The sequence below is a fragment of the Ctenocephalides felis genome, unplaced genomic scaffold, assembly GCF_003426905.1.
Source record: "Ctenocephalides felis isolate EL2017-DRISC unplaced genomic scaffold, ASM342690v1 CF-g0.4_SCAFFOLD_01492, whole genome shotgun sequence".
Lineage (NCBI taxonomy): Eukaryota > Metazoa > Arthropoda > Insecta > Siphonaptera > Pulicidae > Ctenocephalides > Ctenocephalides felis.
The window spans coordinates 6,064,303-6,087,373 of record NW_020537646.1 but is presented as its reverse complement, the minus strand read 5'-3'; the positions used below and the strand labels follow the sequence as shown (position 1 = coordinate 6,087,373).

Below are 23,071 nucleotides of genomic sequence, written 5' to 3'. Positions count from 1 at the left end.
ACAAAATAAAGAATTGGATTTACATTAAACTAATAATGTATAAATTTTATATTTGATTTGCACTCGTTAAGACTTGGTAAGCATAGCTCATCTACAAAGGTGTTTACCAAATTCTTGTCTATGGTCGCGTCAAATTGCTTCAGTTGTTGTCAAAAAGTTAGCATGTAAATCCTAACCTTCAAATGTGACGCGATGATGAGAATCAAGTTATCAACATTGTGCAACTTCTATAACGTACTAAACGTGAAAAAAATACCCATAAACAAGACTATTAAAACACGATCACTTTTTACAAATTCAATAAATTATGAATTATCAAAACCAAATGAATCTACTGTCATCGTACCTGCCGTAAATAATCCAACTAAAGGGCAAGAAGCGGCTGTAGTAACTACACATTCAGTGAAAAAGAGACCACTTAGACGAAGATGTGTTGTGATGAGTACTGAAGGTACTCATATGGTTACAGCATTTGCTACAGCAGAGCAATATGATCTAGAAAAATTAATTGATGGATTGAAGAAGCAAAACTTATATGAAGCTCAAAGGTAATGGCATTTTATAAAAGCATTTATAACCTTTTTGTATATGCTAACATTTTATACAGATTTTTATCTTCTGCGAACTATGCTTGTTCTCCTGATGTAATTCATGCAACTGCTAAATTTCAAGTTGGTAATGAACCCCGCAATATATTCTTTTTTCGAGAAGGTTGTATGGTATTATGGAATGTAACTGACCTCGAAAGCAGTAATTTGATGTCCTTTATAAAAGAATTTGAAGAAGACAGTTATAGTGATGCTATGGTTGAAGAAGAATCTGAACAAATGACTTATTACACATCTGACAAAGGGGTAAATTGCTTATAATTGGAAACTTTTGCTTCGTCTTTATTACTTCTACTGCAATAATCTCTTTTTTAGGGTAGAGCTCAAATAAAAGATAATATGTTCGTCTTATCTAATAGCAATCCTGAAGAATCACTTCTTGAAAAATATACATATTCAAATGCAATGGCGCTATCTGTAAAATTGGGTATTTGGGAAGCATCACTTGACCAATACATAGGATCAATAGATCATTTAACATGGGATTTGAAACGAGGGAAAAAAATAAGGTATTATACATATACTTGTTTATAGCATATGTATATTATTTCACTATGTATAATTATTCAATATTATTATTTATTATTTAGATTAACACGGGATGAAATGTTACGTAAAACTGGAGAATTATTTGCTTTAAGACATACAATGAATTTGCGATCAGATTTGTTGGATGTACCAGATTTTTATTGGGATCGAGATCAAATGGAAAGATTATACACACAAACTTCTAACTATTTCAGCATATCAAAACGAACAAAGGTAAGTGAAAATGATTTTTATGACTTTGTAAAGATATTTTCAGAATTATTTTGATGATGCAAACTATAAACAATTCTTAAGACTGGGGCTCCAGTTAAAATGAAACAGATACAGCTGATAAGCTGATAAACAAATTTCTCTATAAATGCTGAAGGCTAAAAAGTAACAGTTTTCTTGAAGAAGTATACTTATTTGAATTTTCATAGTTTCTGAATTTGGGTTCTATGCCTTGTTGTTTTTTCATAACTTATCTGGTGAAATGTTTCTATAAACATGGAAATAATCTAATTTAATACTTCAAAAATATATTTCTTTGGAGTTTTTTGCTTGCAACAGAATTCTTTGAATGGTAAAACTAAATTACAGTGGTTATTTCAAACCTCATCAAATTCTTTAGCAAATTTAAAGCGCTTATAAGTTTATTACAGTGGTTTCAAAATTAACAGAATTAGAATTTTTGTTGGAGGATGATTTCGGCAGGCATTGAGTTTTGTATTGTGTTTTTAGGTTCAGAATGAAAAATTAAATCATTGTGTAGAACTAGCTGATTTAATTTCTTCACATCTAAATGATAGACATCATATTAGATTGGAGTGGATGGTAATTGTATTGATCTTGGTAGAAGTACTTTTTGAAGTTCTTCATTATGCTGATCGAATTATTGGCTGAGTTTTTTATAAAATTATTTGTTCTTGTGATTAATATTTTGTAAGACTAAAAAGAGACTTTATATATACTTTTATGAAATATATTTTATTATTTAAATAATAAAATACTTGTAAATAATTGTGCATTAACCAAAAGAAGTAAGGTCTCTCAAAATTTGGCCCATAGCTTTGGGATTGTCACTAGGCACCTGTAATATAAAATAAAATCAATTATTTATCTAAAACAAAGTATTATTTGTATATAAAATGTTTACCATATGGCCTGATCTATTTATCCAGTATAAATCAAAACGACCATACTTCTTTTGGTAACCTTCAACAATACTTTTAACCACCAATGGTTCACGATCAGAGTTCTGCCACTTGCTCTGTTCTGGCCAACGCAAATGCGAGACCCATTCAATTGTTCCTGAGATATACTACATTTTAGTAATGATATTGCATTTTAATCAACATAGTTTGAATAATATTTTTGTACCTGGCGTGTCCACAATTAAATCCAGTTGACCAGTGAAAACAACAACTTGAACATTCGTCTTGTTTAACAGCAACTCCACTAAAATATAATACAATGAATAGAAAATATTTTTAATTGAATTTTGTTTTTGATGTGTTACCCATCTCTGTGCAGGGTTTCATAAAGTCTCCACTAAGGGTGTTAAATGTATAACCGCTTTGACCACCCCAAACAACATGTTGCGGAATTTGTAAAGTCTTTTTAACAAGACCATTCATAAGGAAGTCCAATGGATCGGCTCTAGTATGTCCTCTGTTTACCATTAATTCATAGAGACCAGCTTCATAGATAACAATTAATCACAATAAATAAGCATAAAAAATTATTTTATTTGCAGCGACGCAATATTTGATACCTTTAGGATTTTCTTTGAAGGCTTTGTGCAATTTTTCGTTCCTGAACCCATAAACTTCTAATAATATGTTATAAAAATCGACGCCGTAGGAATAGTCCATGATTACGTTTTCAGTGCGTCCCCAAGCATCTGTTGCTCCTTCGAAACTTAAATTACGAAACATATATTTAATAAAGTTACCTAATATTTATGAATGAAGGTGAAAATATCCAAACTGCTTACTCTCCATTGTCGAATGCAATTTGTGTTTGCTTTGCTGCTGCCATCACAGCGTTATAGCCTTCCTTATCTAAAATTCCCTGAAATCATATGATTAAGATTATTATTATTATTTTGTTCTGCATATTTGTAAATATAGAATAAGGATACATTTCTCAAATGAATATATAATGAGGATACATCACTCGACTTACGTTATTCATTAGGTAAGGTGCCCAAGTCCATACGGAATCCATGGGTGATATCCAGGAGTCGCCCATAGCTACACCTTTCAAATTGCATTCAATTTTTCCGGCTTGAATTTCCTAATAATTAAATTAAGAACATGATTAGGCATTAAAAAATGGTTATATCAAAAGATTGGTAGTTTTATGGATTTTATGTCTAATTATTAATTTTGTTACCTTATATAATTCATATACAAATTCTGCTGCCATTTTTCCTCCATATGATTCTGCTACGACGTAGAAGGGAACTTTTTGGTATTGAGGCTGGGCTTTATAAAATCCATGCATAAGTTGAATCAAGTCTAATGCTATTTCCCGATTATTTTTGGTCAATTGTGATGTTTTTTCTACATAACTGAAGCCAGTTCCAACTGGATTGTCTATGAAGAGGACATTCACTTCTTTCACCTGCCGAATAATAAATAATATTAATTACATGTGGTACAGACGAAATATTGTCATTTTGGTGATTACATTGGAATATAGAAAACCAAAAATTAGAACATTTCTTATCTCTCAAACAGTCACTGAACTTTTAAAATCGGTGCAGCTGTTTTTTATAAAACGTCGTGAAAGATCAATTTTTGGCTCTCAGACACACACATGCGTTTCCATTTTTAGTGTCAAGCGATTCATATTGACTTGAAACGACGGTAAATCATAGAATTAGCAAATCCGATTATGTGGCTAACCAAACTTTATCAAGAAGTTAATAGCTTGTGATCTAGATGAAATTTTTCATTTCGATGGTTACTTGTTGTTTGGCAAATGTATTGTATTTTTTATAATTGTATTTGTTATTGATATGTTTCTCCTTATTACTTTTCTGATAGCATAAGCATTATACTTATTGATGTTTATAAGTTACTATTTCAAATATACATTTAGCAAGTGGGATGGTCATTTTGATATTATGTTTTTGTTTGTGTCACTCTTCACTTAGATTTATCTGTTTTTAAATTATGATTATGCTTATCTCGTAGAAAAAAGTTTTTTAATCCAGATAATATTTAACCTAATGGGAAAACCGATGGTTTTTATCAATATCATGATAAGGTAAACCTTGGATTTGTTCCTTTTTCACATGATATTTGACAACTTGAGAGGTGATGCAACAAAATCTTTAATATTGCTACCGTTTTATAAAATTTAATCACCATAAGACATTTATTACAAAATTCGTAACATTCTGATTACACAAATGAGATCAAATTTATATTCTTGCAATACCCATACATTAATTATATTTACATAGAAAATTTGAAAAAATTTATACCCATGTAAAATTGCGTTCGTTGAGATTCACATCAACTGGTCCCAGTTCCTCAAAGTTTCCATAACCAGTTGAACTGGCTCCTGGTCCTCCTTGAAGCCAGACCACAAGGGGTCTTTCTGTGGGGTCGGAAACAGGGGCTGTTGTGTGGTACAACCACCAGAACATATGGGCTCCTTCTCGGACAGTAACATAGCCCCAATCCTGGTCTCCTGGGCCTACACCTTGTTTACCTGATAAAAGTTACAAATTCAAGAAATTAGATTTAATAGAAATTATTCCTGAAATTTTTAGAGGCTTATTAAGTATTTAAATTGGTTTTCTTTACTATTCGATTTATGAAAAATTAATTATCATTAACTATGTAATTATTCAAAATAAAAATAGATAATTCATCATTTTGCTTCATACTGAATTGTAATAGGTCTCAGTTTTGACCATTTATTATCGAAATCCCAAATTTTAGTAATATTTATTTTCACTTTGAAATAATTTATTTCACTGGTTGTACGAGTTTATTAAAAGCATTTTCATTTTTGGAATTCTTATTATTTTTCTACTTTCATACTAACGTGAATTAATTTGACAAAATGCGGTTGTCGAGAGACATAGTGCCAAAATGATTAATTTTATCATTTTTAATCGAACTAGAATAATTCAACTGATTTATTTTTCTGAAACAAAAGCTTATATACAACAGAGCATATTGATAACGGCAAATATTAATCAGGAGATATATACGATATGATTTTAAACAACTTTAGAGATGTAAGATTTTAGGAGCTTATCAAAATATTTTATACAGAGGCGTATCAGTAAAATACTGGAAATATACAATTACAATTAATAATAAAAACTACTATAATTCATAACAACAAATTTTATTAACATTTTATAATATCGTCATTGCTGAACATTCATTTTCTATCCATACGAAGTAAGATCTCTCAAGATCTTTCCCATAGCTGCAGGATTATCATTTGGCACCTGCAAAATTAAATAAGATATTTAATATCATAATTCTGGTGTTTTATTTCTTGGTCAACTTACCATATGTCCTGATCTGTTAATCCAATAAAGGCTAAATCGTCCGTATTTTTGATAATAACCTTCTACAATCGATTTTACCGTCAAAGGATATCTAATTGATTCTGACCACTGTTCTTTTTCGGGCCAGCGCAATTTGGATACCCATTTTATAGTTCCTAAAAATTACAATTCATTATACGTAAAAATTAATAGTTCTGTTTCATATTAGAATTAACCTGAACACGGGCAAAAAATATAAATATGCTATATTTATCTTTTATCTCATCTTAAGAAGTTTAATCACAGATTTCATTTCTTATACCTGGTGTATTAACAATTAAATCCAATTGGCCTGTGAATACCACAACTTCTAAGTCGGTTTTGTTAAGCAAATTTTCAACTGTAACAAAATAATAAACAAATATTAAAATAATAATAATAAATAGCAAATTTTTTGCTCTCATGCATTATTAACTTTTTAGTATCTTTTTTCAGAATTCTTTATATTATGTATGTATGTATTCATTGTATACTAGTTTCTAAAATTTCCTAATTCAATTATACTAACCCATTTCAATGCAAGGTTTCATAAAGTCTCCTTTCAAAACTTGAAAGGTTTGACTACTCTGTTGTCCCCACCTCACATCTTTGGGTATGTCGAGGACTTCTGCAACTAATCCATTCATTAAGGTATTTAAAGGATCAGCAGCTCGTCGTCCGTAGTTCGCCATTAACTCGAAAAGACCATCTATAATAATTAAATACATTTAAATTGAAGATTTTATGATTTTTCTATAATCATCACAAATTTCTTTGAACCAGGATTAATATTAGCAATTTATTTTGCACGAAGATATTCCTGCCCATTTTTTAATAAATATGTATATTTATTTTGTCGACGAGAGTCTTATTATATAATTCTTAAATATTTTATAATTCCAATTTTCAACTATTACCTCTAGTACTTGATTCAAAGGCCTCCATCAAGGCTCTCTTATTTCTTTCGGACACCTTCTCAAGTATGTTATAAAAATCAACATTACTTGTATAATTCATAATAACGTATTCTGTATAAGCCCATTTATTAGTGGCTTCTTCAAAGCTAGAATATAAAAAATATAAATTTTATTTATTATATTTTTGGCTATATTTTGATTGAATTTAACACAAACTCTCTATCATCAAATGCTTCTTGGGTCTCGTTTGCTGCTTCCATTATAGCATTGTAGCCTTTTTTATCAACTATGCCCTAAAATAATAAGTGATAAATAATAATATGCTTACAAGTAGAATGGTAATAAAGAAATATTTTTATTATTAAAGTGATTCAATTGCGTATGATTTTAAAATTATTTACATTGTTGTATAAATAGGGCGCCCAGGCCCATACAGAATCCATTGGTGATATCCAAGAATCACCCAAAACAACTCCTTTCAAATTGCATTCGATTTTTCCAGCTTGTATTTCCTAAAATTATAATTAATTCACTTTTATGTGATATATAACAATGTACGTTATTATATTATTATTTCAATTACGTTATATAATTCGTAGACGAATTCTGCTGCCATTTTTCCACCATATGATTCTGCTACAACATAGAATGGTACGGTTTTAAATTTTGGTTGCAATTTAAAAAAAACGTGCATCAGTTGTACTAAATCCATTGCAATATCATGGTTATTTTTTGTAAAATGCTCATATTTATCTGTGTAACTGAAGCCTGATCCTACAGGATTATCAATGAACAACACGTTCATTTCTTTAACCTAAGAAAAATTAGAAAAATCCATCTCTAAAAAAATTCAGGCTTACGATATAATAGTTTTTGATTTTCAATTATTTTTACCCAAGTGTAATTACGTTCATTGAGGTTTATATCCAACGGGCCCAATTCTTCGAAATTTCCATAGCCAGTTGAACTGGCACCAGGTCCGCCTTGTAACCAGACAACTAAGGGTCTCTCTGCAGAGTCGGATACAGGGGCGGTTGTGTGGTACAACCACCAGAACATGTGGGCACCTTCTCGTACAGTCACATAGCCCCAATCTTGCTCACCTGGACCTATACCTTGTTTACCTTAAAGGTAATAATAATTAGACTTAATTCTGTGCACTTTAATTATCATTCATTATTAATAGATGATGATTATTACTAAATAATTAAATAGTTGTTTGTTAACCTAGAACTAAATATACAAGTTCATGAGTAATATTGAAAATTGTAGAAATTAGAAACAATTAGACAATTTTTTTTGAAAAAATTGAAAAATCAACATTAGCTATTACCCATACTTTTTGTTATTGTTTAAGAGAAAATAATTACAGGTTTACACTATATATTTCACATTTCTACAATTTTGCTTCAGTATTTTAATATTTGACTAACATTTTCAGAACTCGTGTTTTAAGATAGTTATTAGATAGTTTTTTATAAGTATGAATTTACTTACCATAAACGCTCTCAATTCCTATAAAAGCAACTAAAAAAACTAAACTTAATTTAAATAGCACCATTTTAGTTAATTATTAATCTAACATTCGAACACGTTTAAATCTATTTTATTTCAGTTCTTAGGGAATTTTCTATAGCAATTCTAAAATTATCTTCAAGTATGTACTCAAAAGATAAATATTATCACACATGTGTATTTTCTGCTAATAATGTTCCGTGTGAGATGAATTAAATTAATATGGAAGTATTCGATTTCGAAGTTTGGTCAACGGTTGTTTGACCGCGTTTTGCTGCCCTAAAAATGCGACAAAAATATGTGAAATTGATTTTTTTCAAGTAAGGAGGATTGCATAGATGTAAAGCGTATAAAGTAAATAAAATTTGAACTAGGTAAAAAAGGAATTTTGCCTTAAAGCAAGTTGCTTGAATTTTCTGATATGTGCAATAGCCCAGAGGATGTAATATACATAGATAAAAGAAGAGTATATGGTAATATACATCCATGGTATTTTGATTTGTGTTTATTATATCCCAATTTATTAACCTTTATCAAATAATTACCACATCGTGCACTAACAAGCAATTAATCTTGTATGCTTACTTTTAAACATTTGTCAACATAACATTAACAAACAAACATGACTGAATGAATTGCATGTATTTATTCATCAATTACTAGTGGAGATGAATGAATTCATCAATATTCATAAAGCTACCAGTGAAAAAAAGCTCCGGTACGTAGTTGGCGCTCTACCTCTACCTCTATCTCTATACTGGTAAGTGGTAAGGTGGTAAAGTGGTAAAGAGTTAGAGTTGCCGTTGCAGCGCCGCCGCCTCGCATGGTAATGTCTACCGGCAAGATTTCCGGCTATTGTGCGGCTGTCGCTTGCGTTTCAAGAATTTATCTTATTTTCTTCCCGATTTCCTTTCATGGAGTCGGTGACCTTAGACGAACTAGGAATAAGGTACATCTAAAATGTTATTTACTTTGTTATCTGTAGTCGATTTTTATTCATAAACAATAGAACATTAATTATTAGAGTACATACTATCTTTTTAAAAATGCCTAATTAAATTGCTATATACAAGTAAGATGCAAGCAACAATTTTAAAAAAAATAGACCTAAATATTTATTTATTACTATTTGTATGTCCGAATATTTATCTTTATTAAGTTTCACTTTAATAATTATTTAAATTTACCTTAAGCCTGATGTTTAGGGGAATGGAACTATTGTATGTTCAAATTGCTATCCCTACATTAAGATTTGTATGTTTTAAATTCAGTTTTTCACAGTTTTTAAAAAATTACAATTTCCTACGAATTACAACAATGATGTCCATGCTGCATTCAGCGCGGCGCTTTTGACCGGCATGAGAATTTGTTTACAATTTGAGGCTGCGGAAATTCAAAGATGCCGAATCTCTTTGATGTTTACTATATGGCTGGATAAATTCTGTATTCTGTACTTGTTTCTAACCAAAATGTTTATTTACAAGAGGAAATGAGTTTAATAAAATCAAAGGATACCGGTTTAATTAAGGGTAGTAATAAAAAACTGTTGGATTTGGTACTCGAACAGAAGAAACGGTTATAAGTAATACCGTATGCGTACTAAACTAAAGTATTGTATGGTGATAAATGGTCAATATGGTGTTCAACCATAAAACCATCTTATAATAATGTAATAATGAAATACGCATTCCCATTAACTGTGTGCGAGTTTCACCGAGTAAACATGCATCTAAAACACCCATTACATTCGAATCTTTTGACCTGAGCCTTCTCAGCAATCATAACAAATCATACTTGATCATTATAATTTTCTCATTCGTTAGAACTATAACGACAGTAATCGCTTCCAGTATTTATAGATTTCTCTCTACAAACAGTGAACACAAATAGATATGTTCTTCATTATCTCTGATGAATGTTACTGAATGATGTATACTTTTTACAATTCCTTCGAACTGGCGTGGTTCAAGTGTTTCATGTTTGTAGAAAAAATTATAGATCACTAATAACGTACCGAGAGCTATGAATAAATTTCTGGTGAGACGATTAGGCATGTCACTTTTTATACGAGTTTTTCTTAGAGGAGAATATTCGGAAAGTTGTTTTAAAACTATTGAGATATTTTGATGTAATTATTTGTAATTAAATATTTTTTAATTATAAAAAAAGTAAATTATATTATGGCATTCGTTTGTATGAACCCTTTAAATTATAATTGTTTTGCTTGTTAACTAATTAAGATTATTATGCAAAGAGGTGAAACTTTTTTGATGTTAGTTCCTTTAAAAATGATTTTGATTATATATTCTAAATTGGGTGTAAAAAACTGGGCCAATTATTTAAACCCTATGAACTTTGATAAAATTTAGTTTAAAAGTTTCAATTGCTTGTAACTTTAAAAGTTTTTGCAAAATAAAGATTTTTGAAATATCTATCAGCCAGTGAAAGAATTTTTAAAATATTTGCCTAAAACCGTTTTTATTAATCGCAATTTTTAAATGCGTATATCTCGAAAACTATTTGAACTACAATCGTAATATTTTTAGAGAAGCGTTCTAAACTTATTAAGAACCCATTTTATAATTTTCAGCACTTAAAATTTTCCGAAGAAAAGTGTGAAAAAAATCATGACCCACTATAAGGGTCATGTTATATTTTCGTTTTTTGCCATATATTCGTCAACTATCAGGAATATTGAAATGCATTTTATGGCTATTCTTGGCATAATTCTTGCATTTACATAAATTTTGTGAAATTAATTTATAATTTCTTTGAAAATTAATTCTAAAATGCATACTTTTTGGCTATAGTCCCAACTTACCCAGTGGACGAAAAGTCAAATGTTGGCTTGCACGCACACATATATTGTTCTCAATTTTGGCCTCAAACGATTCAGAATGACTCCATGCGTCAGAAAAGACAAAAAATTACCCAGCAGAGTTTTCTAGCGAAATCATAAAATTTCTCTTCGGGAAGTTAAAAATTCGTAACTATAAATCACTCCGGTGATACTTACTTATAACGATCAAGGAAAAAAGCGGAAAAGTCTCCGGTCGTTGTCATTAATGGTTTCCGGAAATCGTTGCACGGGCGCATCGGAAATAAAACTGATGGTGCATTCGTACCATTCGTACTAGTGACTATTATGTGTGAAGCGATGTGCGCGATGACTGACGCAAGCTGAATATACTTATGTAATGCCGGGCTCACGATGGGCCTAGGTGCCGAAGAGGATGTTAAAAACGTGTTTGTATTTTATAATAATGCTATATGCTTACAGATAACACTTATATTTTATTATTCAAAAGATTCACGAGCCGCGGGAATTAAGTGAATATTACTTGCCATCACGCTATGGAAGCAGATCGAACAGGCTGAAATAGTTCTAAAGTATTAGTTGTTAATGCTCTGAGCAAAATCGACTACCTTTTATATTTTCCCGAAGAAAGAGAAAAATCCAACTAATTTCATGTTTCCTCGACATTTCAAGTTATTCTGAATCGTTTGACATCTGAATTAGAAAAATTATGGGTGTATATAATTTTTGGTGAAACGGCTGAACGGATTTTAAAATCTATTTTATGAAATTCAAAGAGCTTCAAAGATTCAAAGATTCAAAGGGCTGATCAGTTTCTCTAGAATTAACAGGTTAGAGCAAAATTTTCATCCACGTTTTCGCAAAAAGTATCCTTAACCAACTTTGAAAATTTGAAAACCAAACCGTTCGAAAGATATCGTTTATAAAAACTTTATTTTCGAAATAAAGAGTTGAAAAATTTGTTTAAATAGCTTAATCTCACTTCTAAGGGAGCGTCCATTAATCACGTGAGCTTTGAATGGGGAAGGTGGGGGCCGACAAAAAAATCACGAAATATCACGTGTGGAAGGGGAGGGTCTAGTTCTAGTTGATATCACGTGTATTTATATTTTACATCAATTTAAAAAAACGAGAATTTTTCAAAAGAAAAAAAAAATGTTACGATTATTTCTAGTTGATAAAAATACAAGTGATTATGTGTGGGAGAAGGGGTGGTCAATTTTAAATATCAGCACGTATCACCAACCGAAATTGGGGAGGTCTAAAAACCCCTAAAAATGGCTCACGTGATTAATGGACGCACCCTTATTGATAAGCTCGAATATTTACCTCAAGACAAAATAACACTTGCGCCTATTTTCAATTATTAAATTTACATCTGTACTATAAATAAGCTCATAAAATTAATAAGCTTCTCACGTTTTAAATATCAAAACTCAAATAAAGAAATTAATTATACTTCGTAATAATTTGCACCGCATATATTTGCAAGAAATACTCTGAACATTATCTAATATTTAACATTGAAGTTTACATATATGGTATCTATTTATGCACCTATTGCAAAATACATAATAAACTGCTCTTAACTACTTATTTAATAACAACTCGTTAAATAATAATAATCTATTAAGTTTTTAGTGATATTTTTTTTCCATTAGCATGAAGTCATGTGCACGTAGCTTAAATTTCACCTGCTTTTGTGATATAAAATAAATAAGCTATTTATTAAGATATTAATAAAGATTTAAATAGAAAGTAATAAATTAATTAAATAATTAATGTTTATTATATTTTATGATACTTTACAATAAATTGATTTTGAGTTATTGAGAGATAATGAGCGCAAAAAACTATTTCATAAAACTTAAGTAATAGTTAAAAACTTGCAATAAAAAGAAACCAATCAAAACTTAAGTTTTCTATATATTATAATTTAAACAGAATAAACAATCTCAACATCTTTCTATATATTATAACTTTAGTAGGTGGTATTTGTTAATATTAGTAATTTTATTTGCAATCTAGCGATACGAAATTATTTTAATTTATTATTATTATTTACAACTTTAAGATATGTTATCTTATGTCAAGATGGATCTGGTTTACGATTTAAAATTATGTTTTACTTTTTAGTAATAATAAATTTAAATCACCCATACACATCTCTTTGTCCTGATATTAATTTACATTTAGAGTTTCGATTCGTTCGACTTTATGGCTCTCGTCCATTGATTATCGTTCTTTTACAATAAATCCTTTTGTTAAATTGCTTGTATATAATAATCTAAATTTACCATGAAAATACGAAGTAGAAATGATCCATATTTATGTAATAGGTCTCATACGTGCCTGCAATAATAATCAATTTTTTTAAATAAAACTCAAGACTAAGAATTAATTTTGATATGTTAACCTCATCTCTAAAACTTGGCTATATATAATCCTAATTAAGAACTGTTTTTAACTGCTTAATATTTATTTATTTTATTTATTTATTACAATTGTCTTATTATTACTATGACTTTTGATTCCAAATGTTAATTCTTAGTTCACTCAGAAACAAAGAGATTTCAATGAGACTTGTATGCATGTCATTATTTAATTTAAGACAATAACTTCTGAGATGTTGAATTGGGCTTGTTGACAACATCAATTGAATTATGTACTTTGAGATCACTTTATATGAAATCAGATCCAGAAAATTGTTAGCAACAATAATGACAATGTGTTTCTTGACCTCCTGAAATTTTAATAGATGATTGGGAAATATTTTTGATTTATATGGGTCAATTTTTGGAGTTGGTTTGAAGTTTAAAGTATTTAGTTCATTTTTTTTATTGCCACTCCTTGGTAAATGATAAGCTAAGTAAAAATATGAAATATTCGCTTTTAATATCTAATCATTTGCGTTACTGAATTGAAATTTTAAATTACATTTATCAAGTATCTTTGTACATAAGGTGTGTCAATATGCATTTATTCTACTTATCGATTGTATATATAATATAATTTATTGGTTATAAATTTTACATTCATTCTTAAATTTTTTCCAAAATTTATTAGTGACCATTTTGTCCTGAAATTTAGTTTTATCATAAACTAATTTCATCTCAAGTTCTTATCTAATTTATGACCAAGCTTAGAAGAAGGCATTCTTAATACTTTTTGGACGAAATATAAAATTACTAATATCACTACATACATTTTTAATTATTCCTCGATTTAATTTCTAATATGAGTATAAAAAGTCTAAAGTTCTCTTACTAATTTTGATTTTTTTTAATGAGTATAAGGATAAGGTGCTCAAGTACTTATACCACACCTTGTTTTATAATAAAGGTGGAGACGATGTTGTGATAAATTATTTTGATGTTCGTTATTTATTTGTTTTAAACAGATAATGTGTAAACGTTAAATCGCAAACAGGTATAGGCAATTTGCAATCATTAATTTTGGCCTGTGTATATTTCATCACATATTGTATTGTACATGGTTGTATTCGATGATACTTAAATCTAAAATTACAGTGAATTTATTCATTGTCTTAAGTCACGATGCCGTGCACCACTAGTTATTATTGCAATGATTACTATTTTTTATTCTAATTTTTGAACAGCAATCATAACTTAACAGTTTTGTGATTTGTTGAGATAATACATTTTCTATTGCTTATAAATTTCTTCAACCACTTATTGAAATTCACCAAAATATTTTAATTCACTACTTTAGCCCATTGTCTTATAATTCTGTACGTCTTATTTTAATTATTATGAATATTATGATAAATTTTAATAAAAAAGGATAAAATTTTTGTTTTGTTGTATAAATATTTATAATTAAATATTACATCAAGATATGAATTTCATACAATAATGCTAATTAAAATACCTACTGATAAGCGTTTTGTCTTCTTAAGCAACAGAATTAAGTTAGGCGCCACAATGTACAAATAAGTGTACTGAAATCCTACCTAACAAATATAAAAACTTGATATGGCATATCAGTTCAGTTTACACATAGAACAGACATATTTTCAAAGAAAAAACACAGGCAAAATATTATCTGGTGATAGCCTAATCTTGCCTCGTAAGGTACATGTGTGAAAAAAACTTATATTACGCTTAGCAAGCCGGACTACCGGATATGTGGTGTGATCTTGTATAAATAAGAAGAGATTAAAAAAACTAAATATCTTGAATTCACTACTGAAAAGCATATTAAAAAATGTTTATACGGAACACTTCCGTCTTTTGAGTGGGCCCAAATAGAGCAACTCTGCTCGACTATTGTATATTTTTTTAATATCGTTTATAAAAAAGTTACCAAGCCTACCTACAGCCTCGCGATTTGATTAATTCTCACCAGAAAGATATCGAAATCCAGCGGCTCGTTTTACGTATTGCATCAATCAAGTAGCATATTCAATCCTCTGGTCTTCGGTTAAAAATAGTATGCCTTGGTATCTGGATGGTTATTTATTGTACAGTCGAATTTAGTAATTCGTATTTATGTTTGATTAATTCAACTCGCCAGAAAGTTTGTGTGACATGTAATCATTTTGAAACACGAAACTCAAGTCGGATAACGGAGAGCGAAGCAAAATCTTTTTAACTGATAAAATATTTTTAAACTGGTAGAAAATGTGTTCAATTTATATATCAAGTAGAAAATTTTATTATATTTAATGTATATATTTTATTTTGATTTTTAGTTAAAATTATGAGTTTTCTAGGTTATTTTTGAAAGTAGAGAATTATATAGTTGTTCACATTTAGTTCTCCAGAATAAAGCTTTTTTGTCTATTTATATCGATTTCTATTTATGACAATAGATGCAATCTCTAAAAGACAATGGGCAACAAAGTTTTATATAACTTTTTATATACGTCTGCATTTTCTACTTGAGGGCATTTCTTGTCGACAAATTTTGCTTGGATTTTCTCAGTTAACCTATACACTCCCTAGGAAATTATTATAGATACAAAAATATTTTTTTGGTCACTATGTAACTAATTTAATATAGTTTTCAATGCATATCTAATATTTAAAGGGTAGTAAAAAATACATCCAATACATATGTAATATGATAACTAGTAGAAGACACGCCTGGTACTTCTACTTTTTTTGATATAATATAAATTTTTAAAAATAGATTTTAACGGATGTATTTTTTTCAATATTTTTGGGAAATTTGCAGTCATAAATGAACTGATATTAAGGTCAGAGTATACCATCTGCTTTACTTTGGCGCTTCAGTAATTGAAATTGGAATTCATCTGGTACAGTGAACATTTTGGTACCTTGATGTAGAAGCCTGTTTAGGATATATCTATGCACTAAATGTAATTTTAATATTCATTAATCTTTACAAATATGAATGAATCCGACGGTTTACCCACGATTGGATTAGCACGCCCTGAGATCTTCGCCGACCACCAATTGTTATTCGCCTTCCTCGAGCCTGGTCGTGAATTTCAGATTATAGATAAACCTTAAGAATTACGTAGAAAATTGATGGAAGATACTACAGGTTCAGTTATGAAAGTATAAACGCATTGTGCTGTAATCCAATCGCATTGTTAGCAAGAGATTTATTACTGCTGGCCGGAATCGAACGAAATTTCTATATTTGGAAAGATTTATATGAATTCGCTTTTGTAATAAATATTCATGACTTCATGTATGCATTTGCTGCAATGTAATTCGAGAATGATGTTGAATTATTTTTATCAATATATCCTGAAGCATAATTTATCTGATCTGGTTGAAAGTTATCGATAAAGAATCTCCATGTACTAGTTGGCGAGTTCCAAATATTTTTAAAGTCAGAAGTAGAAGATTTTAAGTGTTATCATCGATGATGATTTTTGAATATTCCAAAATTAAATTGAACACAAAACGAATGTTTAACTTGAGAGCATGCAATTATATTCACCATTGACCACTTATGTACTCTTCCCGGCAAACACTTAAGTTGAAATATACTTTTAAAGTAATCTCAAGTCTTGTTAATGCATTTGACCATTAGTTATATCAGTGAGAAAATCCGTGTTTATTTTATTGACCGATTAAAAATCCATTTAATATCGAATAAAATTTATTGCTGTACAAATTGAAAGGAAATACATAAAGACATAAGTGCAAACAAGGCTCAGTGAAAGAGAATTTTATAGCTTTTGTTATTTGATTAAAAATGTAAGATGAAATATAAATACATAATACTTTTTCAACATCAGCCTTACAAGAAAAAAACATCGAAACAAATCGAAAATATTAAAACTAGTAATATTAGAATTATATGAGCGGATGCTGGAATTTATAAGTTTATTGTTCGTAGGTAAGAATATTGTTGACCGCAAACAAAATATAATTTATTGATATTTCAACAAGTTATATTATATTCTAAATGTTTGTTTTTACGTGTATGACATTTGTTTTGAAAGTTGTCGAACAATAGGTAGTTCTGTTACGTAAATCAAACATCAATTACATGAAATGTGACAGTAATTGATTACTGTGGTTTTCAAACTTAAAATTAAAATTTAAAATTAATAAAAAAATTAATAAAATAAAATAAATGCAAGTTAATATAAACTACACGAGGAATGATTAGGAACAACTTTCATTGCATCTTGAAAACCCATTCTAAATATTTGATTTAATTATATTTATTGCATTTTTGTTGTAAGAAAAATCTAAAGTACATATCCGCATAGGTGAGATATCAAATTGAAAATTCCAATTATAGATAGTTTAATGACTGACGACATCACAACAAGTTAATTACATTTAAATGGCAGCAATAACCATAAGCATTTTTATTTTTTCAAAAATATTAAGTAGAATTCTGATGAACTATTGCTCCCTACTAATGTGTATATTATTACTACTTAGTAGATAACAAAAGTTAGAACCACGTAACACAAATTGATCTTTTGTTGCGAAGCTAATGGTTACGTTAATAATACGTGGCTATTATGTATAATTGTAACTTTTAATAGCTATCATGTTGACATTTTGGTTTTGTTCGTTACATGGTTTCATGTTTCATAGATTTACATTCTAAAATTTCTTTTATGATAGCTGCTGGATAGAAACGCTAAAATAAACAGAAGTTATATATATGTGCATATCTTGCTTGCTGTTTCCCTGTATCTTCTAAAATGAGTAGTTGTCCAAATTAGTTAAACCGTGAGCTGTAAAAGTATTTAAGAGGAAATCAAACAAGTAAATACAAACCTACTGTATTTTATTTTAATTTATAAATTGTTATAAGATTGAGTAGGCATTTTCCGTATATAATTGGTCTCCAATTAAAGAGATTCTTATATAAACCTAAATCGAATGTCCTTTTACCCATGCCAATAAAAAGCTTGGTAAGTCAAACCGCAATTAGTACAACAAAACCACATCAATAATATCGTCTTGTAGCAAAACATCACATCGCACCGATGAATGAGTATCATATCTATTTTTTATAGAATCATTCATACTTCGTATTTTGTTCGCGTCGCCTTCGAAGGTATCGTACGCCTCTCGCACATTAAACAATCATATGAAAGACGTCCTCCATAATAATTTGCTGAGCTGTGAAATAAGGCGTTGAAAGAATTCTTAATAGACATCCAAAGAAACCTCAACTAGGTACGGACCTAGGTTGTAGTAATCGAATGATGATTTATATGATAATGCCCCGAGGTACGAACATAGAGGAATTATTTTACTTATTACTGGCTGATGGGTTTTCTTCGCAATTAGTTATACATGTGTTCAGTAAATTTATGGTCATCGCTTTGTACAACATGGGCTTCGGTTTATAAGAAATTTGTTTAATGATATGCTTTGCCCAATGGTGATGAACACATAATTAGTTAATTTATTATTATATATAATGAAGATTGGTAGGTAGAATTTTTTTCTGAACTAAGAGCTTCCAATGATAATTTAATATTTTATTTTTAATTATTTCTTGGAGATATGGAATGTCCATCTCCCCTTCTTCACTAACTGTTGAAACAAACAAAATTTTTCATGCATCTATACATCATTTTAATTATTTAAAAGTTGAATGAATTCACTTTTAACCTATGATGTATTAAAATTAAAAAAATGCTAATAAATTAAAATATAATTAGGAATAAATATTAGCAATAAATAAAGAGTGTAGTGTTTTCCAAATATGTAATATTATTTTTAGTTTTGTAATTAACACTGGTTTAGGTAAAATGATTCTTCAATTTTTTTAATTAATTATTTAATATGAATTTCGTTTCAAAATCAGGTCCAGCAATTAATATAAGCGAAATCTTTGTAAAATTTGATTTAATTCAACTTTGTTATATAACCTGCTCACCAAAGTTTTAAATTTCAACCTGAATAATAAATAATTATATAAAGCAAAGCAATGAAATAATAATTATCTACACCGATCAATTTCTATCAGATTTACTAGAATATTAAAAAAATACCAAATTTTAATGTTTGATTTTGTTGAATTTTTGAAAATTATAGAACTCAGAAAATAAGTGGTAGAAATTTCAAACTAGTAATCCTATTCAACATCAACCAATTATAATAAATTGAATTCCATTTTTTTATTTATTTGTCTATATGCATATAACAAAACCATAAATTTTCTTAATCTTGCCGACAAATCATGTTGGCTTCTGTTCAATTCAATTTTGTAATTTCGATTACATTTCGTCATGGTGCAAATCGAATCAACGTCTCTCGCGAAATGAATTTTGTTGTCGGAAATCAGAATTTGTTTTATGTTTGTTAAAGGCAAATTTAGCACTTTCAGTGCATGTGTTAGGTATATATTTTGCAGTGTCTGCAAGAGTTGATCCCAGAATAAATCGGCGGCTAAGTTAATTCGAAAAAGTGAACAACAAGTGAATTTGCGAACTCGCAAATTACAGCAATAAAGAATGTTTTACTAACGTTTATGTGATGTGGTACATTCTTAAATTAACCTACGAACAGAATTGAATACATTTGGATGTTGTAAATAATGCATGATTTCATGCTTTGTTCGAAAAAACATTACCACGGATGGGTTTAGAGATTTAAGTGAGCTGGAAATTAGTGACTGTTTGATAATTAATAACCACAATGAATCCTTAATTATTGAAACCGTTATACGATTCTTTTTTGTGTCCTAAGTTTTAATTATAAGTTCAAATAATGTTAGGTGTTGGAACGTGTAAATTAACTATCAATGAATATAATTACAGAATCCATCATTTTTCAATACCTTTCGGAAGTTTACAGAAGCTAATTGATTATCAATAGAATATTCTCACATATATTTAAATATTGTAATAATAAATTAGTATCATTATTCAAAAGTTCTACGCATTTTAAAATAATCAATCTAATATAATTAAAAATAAGATTTTTACTATAATTTAAATTACACTTGAAATAAAATATTTCGGTATACGAATGTAGTATATCTCAATTTCGAATGATTAATGACATTTATTTTTAATATTTTCAAACAATCAAATTTGCCTTAAGGCATGTCATGCTCATTTTTTAAATGTACATCTATTATTAATGAGAAAGACCAAATATGTTATGATTTTACCCCATGAAATAAATTATACAACAATTGTATATAAAATATCTCAGTAAAGCTAATACAGGAAAATTAAAAAACAGTTAATATTAAAATTCAAAAACAGTAAACTTTATTAACCATGTGAACGAAGTAACTTACGCTGTAAGTTATTAACTTACGCTCTAAGTTACTAACTTACGCTCTAAGTTACTAACTTACGCTCTAAGTTACTAACTTACGCTCTAAGTTACTAACTTACGCTCTAAGTTACTAACTTACGCTCTAAGTTACTAACTTACGCTCTAAGTTACTAACTTACGCTCTAAGTTACTAACTTACGGTCTAAGTTACTAACTTACGCTCTAAGTTACTAACTTACGCTCTAAGTTACTAACTTACGCTGTAAGTTACTAACTTACGCTGTAAGTTACTAACTTACGCTGTAAGTTACTAACTTACGCTCTAAGTTATTAACTTACGCTCTAAGTTACTAACTTACGCTCTAAGTTACTAACTTACGCTCTAAGTTATTAACTTGCGCTCTAAGTTACTAACTTACGCTCTAAGTTACTAACTTACGCTCTAAGTTACTAACTTACGCTCTAAGTTACTAACTTACGCTGTAAGTTACTAGCTTACGCTGTAAGTTACTAACTTACGCTGTAAGTTACTAACTTACGCTGTAAGTTATTAACTTACGCTCTAAGTTATTAACTTACGCTCTAAGTTACTAACTTACGCTCTAAGTTACTAACTTACGCTGTAAGTTACTAACTTACGCTCTAAGTTATTAACTTACGCTCTAAGTTACTAACTTACGCTCTAAGTTACTAACTTACGCTCTAAGTTACTAACTTACGCTCTAAGTTATTAACTTACGCTCTAAGTTACTAACTTATGCTCTAAGTTACTAACTTACGCTCTAAGTTACTAACTTACGCTCTAAGTTACTAACTTACGCTGTAAGTTACTAACTTACGCTGTAAGTTACTAACTTACGCTGTAAGTTATTAACTTACGCTCTAAGTTATTAACTTACGCTCTAAGTTACTAACTTACGCTCTAAGTTACTAACTTACGCTCTAAGTTACTAACTTACGCTCTAAGTTACTAACTTACGCTCTAAGTTACTAACTTACGCTCTAAGTTACTAACTTACGCTCTAAGTTACTAACTTACGCTCTAAGTTACTAACTTACGCTCTAAGTTACTAACTTACGCTCTAAGTTATTAACTTACGCTCTAAGTTAGTAACTTACGCTCTAAGTTACTAACTTACGCTGTAAGTTACTAACTTACGCTGTAAGTTACTATTTTACGCTCTAAGTTATTAACTTACGCTCTAAGTTATTAACTTACGCTCTAAGTTACTAACTTATGCTCTAAGTTACTAACTTATGCTCTAAGTTACTAACTTACGCTCTAAGTTACTAACTTACGCTGTAAGTTACTAACTTACGCTGTAAGTTATTAACTTACGCTCTAAGTTACTAACTTACGCTCTAAGTTACTAACTTACGCTCTAAGTTACTAACTTACGCTCTAAGTTACTAACTTACGCTCTAAGTTACTAACTTACGCTCTAAGTTACTAACTTACGCTGTAAGTTACTAGCTTACGCTGTAAGTTACTAACTTACGCTGTAAGTTACTAACTTACGCTGTAAGTTATTAACTTACGCTCTAAGTTACTAACTTACGCTCTAAGTTACTAACTTACGCTGTAAGTTACTAACTTACGCTCTAAGTTATTAACTCACGCTCTAAGTTACTAACTTACGCTCTAAGTTACTAACTTACGCTCTAAGTTATTAACTTACGCTCTAAGTTACTAACTTATGCTCTAAGTTACTAACTTACGCTCTAAGTTACTAACTTACGCTCTAAGTTACTAACTTACGCTGTAAGTTACTAACTTACGCTGTAAGTTACTAACTTACGCTCTAAGTTACTAACTTACGCTCTAAGTTACTAACTTACGCTCTAAGTTACTAACTTACGCTCTAAGTTACTAACTTACGCTCTAAGTTACTAACTTACGCTCTAAGTTACTAACTTACGCTCTAAGTTACTAACTTACGCTCTAAGTTACTAACTTACGCTCTAAGTTATTAACTTACGCTCTAAGTTACTAACTTACGCTCTAAGTTACTAACTTACGCTCTAAGTTACTAACTTACGCTGTAAGTTACTAACTTACGCTGTAAGTTACTATTTTACGCTCTAAGTTATTAACTTACGCTCTAAGTTACTAACTTACGCTCTAAGTTACTAACTTACGCTCTAAGTTATTAACTTACGCTCTAAGTTTCTAACTTACGCTCTAAGTTTCTAACTTACGCTCTAAGTTACTAACTTACGCTCTAAGTTACTAACTTACGCTCTAAGTTACTAACTTACGCTCTAAGTTACTAACTTACGCTGTAAGTTACTAACTTACGCTGTAAGTTATTAACTTACGCTCTAAGTTATTAACTTAACGCTCTAAGTTACTAACTTACGCTCTAAGTTACTAACTTAACGCTCTAAGTTACTAACTTACGCTCTAAGTTATTAAC

General features: G+C 29.6%; 3 protein-coding genes across 3 annotated transcripts; 1 reads left to right on the top strand and 2 right to left on the bottom strand.

Moving 5' to 3' along the window:
• Positions 1 to 40: 40 nt before the first annotated feature.
• On the top strand, positions 41 to 2,088 carry LOC113371558 (required for meiotic nuclear division protein 1 homolog). Its single transcript, XM_026612189.1, has 5 exons — positions 41 to 548; positions 608 to 854; positions 924 to 1,117; positions 1,199 to 1,370; positions 1,878 to 2,088. The coding sequence occupies exons 1-5, from the start codon at positions 193 to 195 to the stop codon at positions 2,037 to 2,039; spliced, it is 1,131 nt and encodes a 376-aa protein (XP_026467974.1). The 5' UTR covers positions 41 to 192; the 3' UTR covers positions 2,040 to 2,088.
• Positions 2,089 to 2,163: 75 nt separating this feature from the next.
• Positions 2,164 to 5,265, bottom strand: LOC113370356 (retinoid-inducible serine carboxypeptidase-like). Its single transcript, XM_026611023.1, has 10 exons — positions 5,202 to 5,265; positions 4,633 to 4,862; positions 3,534 to 3,764; positions 3,324 to 3,434; positions 3,133 to 3,209; positions 2,911 to 3,056; positions 2,656 to 2,835; positions 2,517 to 2,594; positions 2,293 to 2,447; positions 2,164 to 2,226 (listed from the first exon to the last, which is right to left on the bottom strand). Exons 1-10 carry the CDS (start codon positions 5,263 to 5,265, stop codon positions 2,164 to 2,166), a joined length of 1,335 nt encoding a protein of 444 aa, XP_026466808.1.
• A 263-nt stretch (positions 5,266 to 5,528) lies between these two features.
• On the bottom strand, positions 5,529 to 8,193 carry LOC113371553 (retinoid-inducible serine carboxypeptidase-like). Its single transcript, XM_026612184.1, has 10 exons — positions 8,112 to 8,193; positions 7,509 to 7,738; positions 7,198 to 7,428; positions 7,016 to 7,126; positions 6,831 to 6,907; positions 6,615 to 6,760; positions 6,227 to 6,406; positions 5,981 to 6,058; positions 5,680 to 5,834; positions 5,529 to 5,616 (listed from the first exon to the last, which is right to left on the bottom strand). Exons 1-10 carry the CDS (start codon positions 8,173 to 8,175, stop codon positions 5,554 to 5,556), a joined length of 1,335 nt encoding a protein of 444 aa, XP_026467969.1. The 5' UTR covers positions 8,176 to 8,193; the 3' UTR covers positions 5,529 to 5,553.
• Between the last annotated feature and the right edge of the window lie 14,878 nt (positions 8,194 to 23,071).

Bases quoted from the DNA above. Each gene is read 5' to 3' on its own strand.
- LOC113371558 (XM_026612189.1), top strand. From the start codon at position 193: ATGATGAGAATCAAGTTATCAACATTGTGCAACTTCTATAACGTACTA. The intron at 855-923 runs GTAAATTGCTTA...TCTCTTTTTTAG, and splicing joins ATTACACATCTGACAAAGGG to GGTAGAGCTCAAATAAAAGA. The intron at 1,118-1,198 runs GTATTATACATA...TTTATTATTTAG, and splicing joins AAACGAGGGAAAAAAATAAG to ATTAACACGGGATGAAATGT.
- LOC113371553 (XM_026612184.1), bottom strand. From the start codon at position 8,175: ATGGTGCTATTTAAATTAAGTTTAGTTTTTTTAGTTGCTTTTATAGGA. The intron at 7,739-8,111 runs GTAAGTAAATTC...ATTACCTTTAAG, and splicing joins AGGAATTGAGAGCGTTTATG to GTAAACAAGGTATAGGTCCA. The intron at 5,617-5,679 runs GTAAGTTGACCA...TTAATTTTGCAG, and splicing joins TTAACAGATCAGGACATATG to GTGCCAAATGATAATCCTGC.
- LOC113370356 (XM_026611023.1), bottom strand. From the start codon at position 5,265: ATGATAAAATTAATCATTTTGGCACTATGTCTCTCGACAACCGCATTT. The intron at 3,765-4,632 runs GTATAAATTTTT...ATTATTCGGCAG, and splicing joins ACGAACGCAATTTTACATGG to GTGAAAGAAGTGAATGTCCT. The intron at 2,227-2,292 runs GTAAACATTTTA...TTTATATTACAG, and splicing joins TAAATAGATCAGGCCATATG to GTGCCTAGTGACAATCCCAA.